The sequence below is a fragment of the Chiloscyllium plagiosum genome, unplaced genomic scaffold, assembly GCF_037043375.1.
Source record: "Chiloscyllium plagiosum isolate Xiang-an unplaced genomic scaffold, Cpla_swu_hap1 HiC_scaffold_40, whole genome shotgun sequence".
NCBI classification, from domain to species: Eukaryota; Metazoa; Chordata; class Chondrichthyes; order Orectolobiformes; family Hemiscylliidae; genus Chiloscyllium; species Chiloscyllium plagiosum.
Window position 1 is genome coordinate 69,071,543 of NW_028270178.1, and position 8,956 is coordinate 69,080,498.

An 8,956-nucleotide genomic window follows, 5' to 3' on the forward strand; every position below is an offset into this window, starting at 1 on the left:
TCTTTGCACTCTATCCCCACCTATTATTTACTCTTTAACCCCTATCTCCTGTCGTCCAAAGATGTGCAGGTTCAGTGAATTGGCCCAGCTAAATTTCCCGTAGTGTTCAGGGATGTGCATTAGTCCGGGGAAATGGAGAGTAATAGGGAGGGGAATGGGTCTGAGTGAGATGAACTTCGGAAGGTGGGTGTATAATTGTTGGGCCGAAGAGCCCGTTTCCACGCTATAGGGATTCTACTTTTCCCAGCTGTCTTCGGTTCTTCTGAAGAGTCACAGAACCCGTGATGACCCTTGGTGTGTGCAGGAGGCGGAAAGGGAAGAGTGGCAGCAGAAACCGGATGAGATGTATCAGTGTAGACTGGGAGGGTTTAGTTACACTCTGTGTAGGTCGTTAATCTGAATTAGAAAATCTTGGTCCCACGTTTGCAGCAAAGAGGAAAACAGCTGTGGGCCTCAGGCAGTGAGCGGTCCTGGGTTATGGCCGCCATCTTTATTTGGGGCAAGGTACAGCAAGGCGCAGGCACATGTCCTCTTTTGGGGAGGGGGGCGGGGTGATTTCAAGAGGAGTGTTTACACATCAAACACATACCAAGAGAAGTGTTCGCCTTCACTATTCACCTTGCACTGATTGTGAGCTTTGTTTTGCGAATTCATTTTCTAGGATATTAATTGAGAATAATTGAGACTGGGATCTCAAAAACAAGTTTCTACAGTCAGCGGAGTCATCAGGGTCTGAATAGCATTGGCATTTAACTGTGGAACGAGAAAGGTTTGTTCATTCTGGGAAAATGTCACCAATAGTTTTGTCAAGCAAAAAGCAGAAAGATGTTCAAGTTCATGGTCAGAGCACCCTTTGGGTATGTGTTCAATTCTTGGCCCTGCAGCTGTGGAAGGAGGTATTGGCCTGAGAGAGAGCATAGATTTATCCAAATGCCAGATATAGTCCCAGTCACCCACTTCATGATAACCTGTAAACTCCCGACTTCCAATTCCCTGCAAGCTTCTCATAGAATTTCCTTGTGGACTCAAATTCCAACACCATTTCAGGTGGAAAGTTCCAGATTCTGACAACTGTCTGTTCATCCAGAAACTGCTGAAGTCAATGTTGACTCTGTGGTTACAAAGGGCTGAATTGAAAGATGAGATGCTGTTCCTGAGCTCCCATTGAGATGCATTAGAACAGTACAGGAGGCTGAGGGCAATGTAGGTATGAGCAGACATTGAAAACGACAGGGCTGCACTGTGAGGGCTGCTTGGCTCAATGAGAGTATTTTGGAGTTGGGTGTAAACAGAGTGAGGTGAGACTGGGAGAAGGTGAAGCTGAAACTCAAGTTTAGTTCAGGCCATTCAGTAATTCACGTGGTCCCAATGGGAACAGCCAATTTCTCAGTGATACCTGCTGAGTATTTAAGTTTTTAAAGTATGACATATCTGCTGAAGTGAAGATTTTTTTTTTATTATAATGTACATGTTTGAAGTGAAGGAAGGTTGCTCACTCGTTTAAATTTTCTTAATGGGAGTAACGAGATGAATGTAGAGAGATGTTGTGATAGGGCACCTCAGACCCGTGGTGTGGTCCTCTTGTACAGTGTGGGAAATAAGGGACGTTCCAGTGTGCCTGACGGCTATGTGTGCTGCAAGTGTGTCCATCTGCAGTTACTGGGAACCTGCTTTTCAGACCTGGAGCTGTGAGTGGACTCACTGTGGAGCGTCTGAGAATGTTATGGACAGCATGTTTAGTGAGTTAGTCACACTGCAGGTGAGGGCTACACAGGCAGAAAGGGAATGGATGACCATCAGATCAAGGAAAAGGCTCAGGAAGGGGGTGCAGAGGTCCCCAGTGGTCATCCCCTTCTCATACAGATACTGTATCCCGCTTGGGATTCTGTAAGGGCGGGAATGGGTGGGGTAGCTTCTCGGGAAATCAGCACCAGCTAGGGTCATGCCACCACAGAGAGCTCCGCTGCACAGAGCGGGAGGAAAGAGAGGAAACACGGCTATAGTGACAGGGGATTCAATGCTCAGGGTTAGGGCAGGCACTGCTGTAACCACAGACATGAATCCAGGATGGTATGTTACCTCCATAAAGCTAGGATCCGCAATATCATGGGGAGGCTGCAGGACTTTCTGGAGCTGGAGTTAAACAGCCCGTGGTGGTGGAACACACAGATACCAACAACATCGCTAAACAGAGGGATGAGGGCCTGAAAGCTAGATATAGGGAGAGCAGAGATGCATTAAAATGTAGCTCCTGAAATGTAATAATGTCAGACTTACTCCCAGTGCCATGTGCTAGTGAAAGCAGGAATAAGAGGGTAGATCAGCTGGATGTGTGGCTGGGGAAATGGTGTACCAGAGAAAGGTTTAGATTCTTCAGGCACTGGGACTGTTTCTGGGTGGGTCCTATACCAGCGTGATCGGTTACCCCTGGGCAGAGCTGAGACAAATCTGATGGGGGCTTTTGCAGTTCCATTGGTGAGGTTTTAACTAGTCTGGCAGGGGGTTGGGAACTAAAGTGTCGGCTTAGATGGGTACGAATCAGGTCAGGGAATGGGAGGTAGAATATTAGCGATGTAGTCAGCAGCTCAGAAAGCCAAAGAAAAGGAGGATTAAACGAGGATTGAGTCCCTCTTCAGCCATCAGTCCTGCCATCTCAGAAATGTGAGTCAACAAAATATGGAGCTGTATACATGTCTATGACTCTATGTGCTTCAGCAAAATGGTGGAAATCTGCAATAAGAAAATAAATTGCTGGACATCCTCAGCAAGTCTGTCAGCATCTGAAATGGTGACAGATGCAGGAAACATTGCAGCCTTGAAGAAGTGTTTAGATGATCACACCAAGATGTTACACGGAGTGCCAGAACGTGGGACTAGAATAAATAGGCGTTTGATGACCAGCATGGATACGATGGGGCTGGAAAATTGATGTTTCGGGTCAGGACTAGTCATCCGGACTGACAAACTGTCCTGACCCAAAACATCAACTTTCCTGCCCCTCTGATGCTGCCTGACCTGCTGCACTTCCCCAGATCAACATTGTATAAACTCTGACTTCCAGCATCTGCAGCCCTTAACTATCTACACATCTCAGGACTCAGGCAGGTGACCCTCCTTTACTCTTTCTCAGTAACCAGGAGAGTCTTCCTTTGGAAAGGGGAACAAAGGTACACGCAGTACTCAAGGTGTGGTCTCACCAAGGCCCTTCCAGAAAGGGATCCCTGCTCCGGTACTCGAATCCTCTCACTAGGAAGGTCACACATCATTTACATTCTCCACTGCTTCCCACTCCTACCTGCTTCTGAAAAGAGGGAATCTCAGAGAAACACGGAATAAAATGGGGTCAGAGTCTCTGGTATAAAACTGTTGAACACAATGCCCCCATCTTCTCCATATTGGTTATCAAGCGCACGTGCCTGGTGTCATCATCTGAACACTTCTTCAAGGCTGCAATGTTTCCTGCATCTGTCACCATTTCAGATACTGCCAGACCTGCTGAGGATCTGCAGCACTTTTTTTTTCTCTGTTCTGGAGTACTGCAAGGGGGAATTTGTAGTTGAGAAATTCACATTGTATTTCATGTTCAGTTTTGATAGTTACTGGATCCGTGCCGATCTGGATATCATTGGCCTTTTCATCTGGAACGAAAGGTGTGTATTCTGCCTGTGGACGAATATCTAAAATGTCAGCGTGACTGGAAAAAGTACTGAGACAGCGAAGTCCATGTTAGCGTGGGGACTGTGGAGAGAAATTTCATTTGGTTTTTGAAAGTCTAAAAAATCATGGCACATTTCCCAGGAACAGTTAAGCCCCAGATTGGTTTTGTATGAGGACAATTTACCATGAAACCAGAAAGACAAAAGGATTCCTGCATCATGGAAAAAGCTGTGAAAATGGAATTGTTGTAATGGAGTTAATTATCGATCATGGATTGTAATCCATTGGCGGTGTCACGTCGGTTCCAGCGCCGTGGGGAAACACGGGAAATGTGATGGATGCAGTGTAGGTTTCAGTTATTCAACTGGAAAAGTGCAGAAGAAATTTACAAGGATGATGCCAGGTCTCAGGGGTCTGAGTTACAGGGAGAGGTTAGACAAGCGAGGACTCTTTTGTTTATAGCAGAGGAAACCGAGGGGGAATATATTAAAGAAGTGTATAAGATCATGAGAGGCCTGGGTAAGGTGAATGCACTCAGCCTTTTTCCCAGGGAATAAGGACTGGTGGGCATCAGTTTAAGGTTAGAGGAGAAAGACTAAAAGGGAACCTGAGGGGCAACTGTTCTATACAGAGGGTGGTATGTGTACAGACTGAGCTGCCAGTGGAAGTGGTTGAGGCGGGTCTGTTAACAACATGTGAAAGGCATTTGGAAAAATACATGGATAGGAAAGGGTCAGAAGCAGATGAGCCAAGTGCATGGAAATAGGGTTAGCATGGATGGACATTCTGATCGGCATGGCCAGTTTGGACCAAAGGGCCTGTCTCTGCTGTAGGATTCTATGACTAAGTGCATTTGCTATTTCTCCCCTTAACTCTGTTGGTATCCTGGGATGTATTCCATCAGGGCAAAGAGACTTGTCTACCTTTAGCTCCATTAGCTTGCCCAGCTCTAACTCTTTCATGATAATGGTTATTTATAGGTCCTCACCTTCCTCAGTCTCCTTATCAATTATTGGCATGTTCTTCATATCCTCACTGTGAAGCCTGACTGCTGTGTCCTCATATTCCTGACCCCTGCTGGGTAGGAATAACTAGGCACAGAACTCTGAGAGGTCTTCTTTGAATCTTTATTAATGAGACATGGTAGTTACCTGGATATTTTACGTGCAAAATGCCTCCAGGCAGCATCAGGTAACTCCCCGCCTGTCCGGTGTACGGCTCCCATTCTTCTAGCTTTGTGGTTTGTAACTTTGAATAGAGACTATCTCTCAGGATTATCTCCATGGCAACAGCAGTTAAAAAGTCGAGTTCTGTTCAGCACTTTGTGGTTAAACCACACACCCCTCCCCCACGCCCCTTTGGCTCCCTCAAGTGCCTGACAGGCGCTTCAGTTTCAGTGGGGCTGTCTATCAGGATTCTGATTTGGAGGAGCCGGGGTTGAGGTGGGATCAACAAAGTTAAAAACCACACAACACTAGGTTATAGTCCAACAGGTTTATTTGGAAATACAAGTTTTTGGAGTGTGCTGTGATTTTTAACTTGATCAGGATTATCTCTATGGTAACAGTTAAGTGCTTCAACAATTACAGAGGCCATATGTTCCCAACACAATAGGTTCCCCTCTAGCAGGGTAAACTGCTATTCTGGCCCTGGGGATAGCTACTCATCACTTTTCTCCCCCAATCCCATCCAGCTTTCTGTTGAGCTTTAAAGTTTTTCTAATCTCCTAGTTTCTCCTTGGTCTTTGCCAATTTGTATGCTTTCAATTTCAATTTGATAGACTCCCTTATTTCCTTAGCCACCCATGGCAGATTACACCATTTCCGACAGTCCTCCCTTTTCACTGATATATACTTTTGCTGAACAGTTTGAAAAATTCTTTGATATTCCTCCACTGTCTGTCAACTGTCCCACCCTAAAGTCTTTGCTTCCAGTCTACATTAGCCAACTCCTGCCTCATCCTATTGTAGTCTCCTTTGTTCAAGCACAGGATCTTGGGATTGGATTTAATCTTCCCGCTTTCCAACTGTATTCTAAATTCAACCAGACTTATCATAAGTCTTTTCATCAGATTACAAGGTGAGGCTATGTTACCTCGGTGTTTTGGTTTTCATTGTCAGAGACCTTGGCTTTGTCATAAAGTACGGGATAGATATTCTCAACAGAGTATTCTGGACGGTGTGAATAGTACGACACAGTCTAAAACCATAAATCACTGTCTCCCCTCAGTTTACATGATTTGGAGATGCCGGTGTTGGACTGGGGTGTATAAATTTAAAAATCTCAACACCAGGTTATAGTCCTTCAGGTTTAATTGGAAACACACTATCTTTCGGAGCGTTGCTCCTTCGTCGTGATCCAATTAAACCTGTTGGACTATAACCTGTTGTGTGATTTTTAACTCCCTTCAGTTTAAAATTTCAAAATCATTATCTCCTACATGCTTCCGCATTAAGTTTGGAACGCTAATCCACCTGACTATCCTGCATTTTCCGAAAATCTTCTTTGGTGAAGGTGGTGAGTTTTGGATTCAGCTTTCCAGTTATTACTGTAAGAAGATAAGCATTGGGCACAGGAGAGGCAATGCAGCCCTTTCCAGCATTTAATACCATGATGATTAAGCTCACCTCGGTGTCAGCTGGATTTTCCCGCCTGCTCTCTCTCACCCTTCATCTCATTGCAAATTAAACATCTGTATCTCTGCATTAAATTTGCTCATTGTCCTGGCATCCACCGCATTTTGAATAGGGAATTCCACAGATTCACAGCACATTGAGATAGGTACATTCTTCTTCATGAGAATAGAATAGAATCCCTATAGTGCAGAGTCCACACCAACCGAAAAATGACCATTCTATTCAGACTCACCCATTCCCTGTATTTCCCATGGTTAATGGCTTAACCTGCACAGGCATGGACACTGTGGGAATTTAGCATAGCCAATCCACCTAACCAGCACATCTTTGGACTGTGGGATGAAACTGGAGCACCTAGAGGAAACCCGCACAGACATGGGGAGAACATGTAAACTCCACACAGTCGCCTAAGGCTGGAATCAAATCCAGGTCCCTGACGCTGTGAGTCAGCAATGCTAACTATTGAGCCACCTCTGCTTAAAACCTGCTCCTCCAATTAACCACCCCACGCCCCAGTTGGCTGAATCTATATTCCTTACATCAGAAAATCAGGTTGTGGAAGCAGATGTCTCAGTAAAACCCAGTGACAGTCCATATGTTCAGTGTGTCTGAATGGGGATCCTATACACAACACCCTCCAGTCCACACTTTTCATTCACTTTCCAGAGACAGGGCTCCAGTGGCTTCATGGGGACTACAACTCCCACAATCCCTGAGGCAAGGACCACACGTGTGCGGAGAAACCCAGCATTGTACATGCACAGAATGTGGGCGGGTTTTGGAGCATGTGCTTTGGGTAGGTATACTTTGCGGAAAGTATTTCACACTGTGATTGGCTGGAGGAGGAATGCATCTGCTTATAGTATTGATCAGTTGGGGGCTCAAGGTGTCACCACACCCATGTAGGACCACTCTCCATCCCCAATTCATTGTAATGTTGGGAATCAACTAATGGGGAACAAAGAAGGATCTGACCCATTCTCCCAGACTGAAGGTTCCTCTTCTGTCCAGGATCTGCCACCTCCCTGTCTGTTTCCTTTTGTTTCATTCTGCTGTTACATTATTGACTTGCAGCAACTGAAGGGAAAGGAAGTGAACCCAGAAAGGGTGCAGAGTCTAACCAGGGACGGGAAGTGGTGGCATGGATCTGTTTATCAGCAACTCCATGAGAATGTGGAGGGTGTACATTTGGGGGTAGCAGAGTCAGAATGGTGGGAGAGAGTAAGTGGCCTGGAGGGTTACAGCTTTGAGGGAAGAAAGGAAAATAAGATATTCCAGAGAAACAGTCTATTCTGAATTTCTAATCTGTACATATTCCTTTATACAGGGTGCTAGATGGTGAAGATTTGCAGACTGAAATCTCAAAATCATGTGCCGATCGTGATTACGTTAACCAGCATTTGAAGATCCAAAGATAGAGAATCACTCGACCAAAATCCTGCAACACTCTCCCTCCCAGCATTGTCGGTTTATCTGCACCAAATGACTGTGAATGGTACAAGACAGCAGCCTACGACCATCTTCTCAAGGGTAACTAGAGATGGGGAATAAATGCTGGCTGAGCCAGTGATGCCCATATACTGGAAATGGGTTCTATCTCTAGTTGCTGAAACCCAGTTGATGTTACTGCAGGATAATGAGGGACGCTGAGTGCATCCTCCAGGAGGCAGCACCATCACATTACTCCTGCCTACACCCACACAGTAACACCGCAACATCACTGGAACAAAAGGCAGTGAAACCAAAGGAGGACTTAGATATAGTTCTTCGAGGTAAAGTCATGAAAGGGGATTGGAACACAGCAGGAACAGGAGACTGAGCTGGATGGTCAGCTGTTTCCCATTGAATGGTGGAGCAGGATTGAAAGGCCGAATAGCCTCCTCCTGCTGCTATCTCCCAGGTATGTATATAGCCATAGAGCCCGGGTAGGAAGGAGTAGGCAGGGCAGGGATTCTCCAGGAGATTGCACTTGCACAACAGTTTTCAGTGAGGGATGGTTTGATGGATTGTATTTCACATTTATCTTTAACACAAGGTTTGTAAATTTTGGTTTTAAAATGTTGTAAAAGTTTTTTTGCACAGCAAATAAAATTAAAGAAAATAAATTAATCTGTCAGAATATAACAGTTTTAAAACTTTTAATCTTTTGTAAAACAAAATCCTGTCTTCTCCCGGACACCATCACTTTCCAGTTACTCAAACTCCAGGGAAATATTCCCTCCCTTTCTGAACTTTTGGTTTGATTTAACTGCTTTTCAGTTCTTGATCTGTGAATCGTGAAGCGTTCTTTTTCCCTATTTCTCCGACCCAGAAATGTTATCACAGCAACCTTTCCGCCATCAAAATCATCATTACGCCATTTTGCTTTTGGCTAACATATAATCACCAGCAGTGCAAAAGTGAGGACTGCAGATGCTGGAAACCAGAGCCTAGATTAGAGGGATGCTGGAAAAGGGCTTTTGCCAAAATGTTGATTTTCCAGCTCCTCGGATCCTGCCTGACCTGCTGTGCTTTTCCAGCACCACTCTAATCTAGACATGTAATCACCAGCAGTAAACCATTTGTGTAACCGATAGAATATTTCCAAACAAAGCCCATTACGGGCCAAGCAAACCATTACAAGTGACAGAGTGAGAAGGGACTAAATCAAAGTAGAATTGTGC

The 8,956-nt window shown here is 45.1% G+C and overlaps 1 protein-coding gene across 4 annotated transcripts in view; it reads left to right on the plus strand.

Moving 5' to 3' along the window:
* LOC148138596 (uncharacterized) overlaps positions 1-8,379 on the plus strand; it is a 51,075-nt gene extending 42,696 nt beyond the window's left edge. For 2 of the 4 annotated variants that reach the window (XM_087981579.1, XM_087981580.1), the window contains 2 exons: positions 6,960-7,089; positions 7,621-8,379. In XM_087981579.1, the coding sequence (XP_087837705.1) occupies positions 6,960-7,089; positions 7,621-7,628 (138 nt within the window). In that variant the 3' untranslated portion in view covers positions 7,629-8,379. The remainder of the gene's footprint in view (positions 1-6,959; positions 7,090-7,620) is intronic. The other 2 variants (XR_015753940.1, XR_015753941.1) reach the window with 1 other exon arrangement.
* The last annotated feature ends 577 nt before the right edge of the window (positions 8,380-8,956 follow it).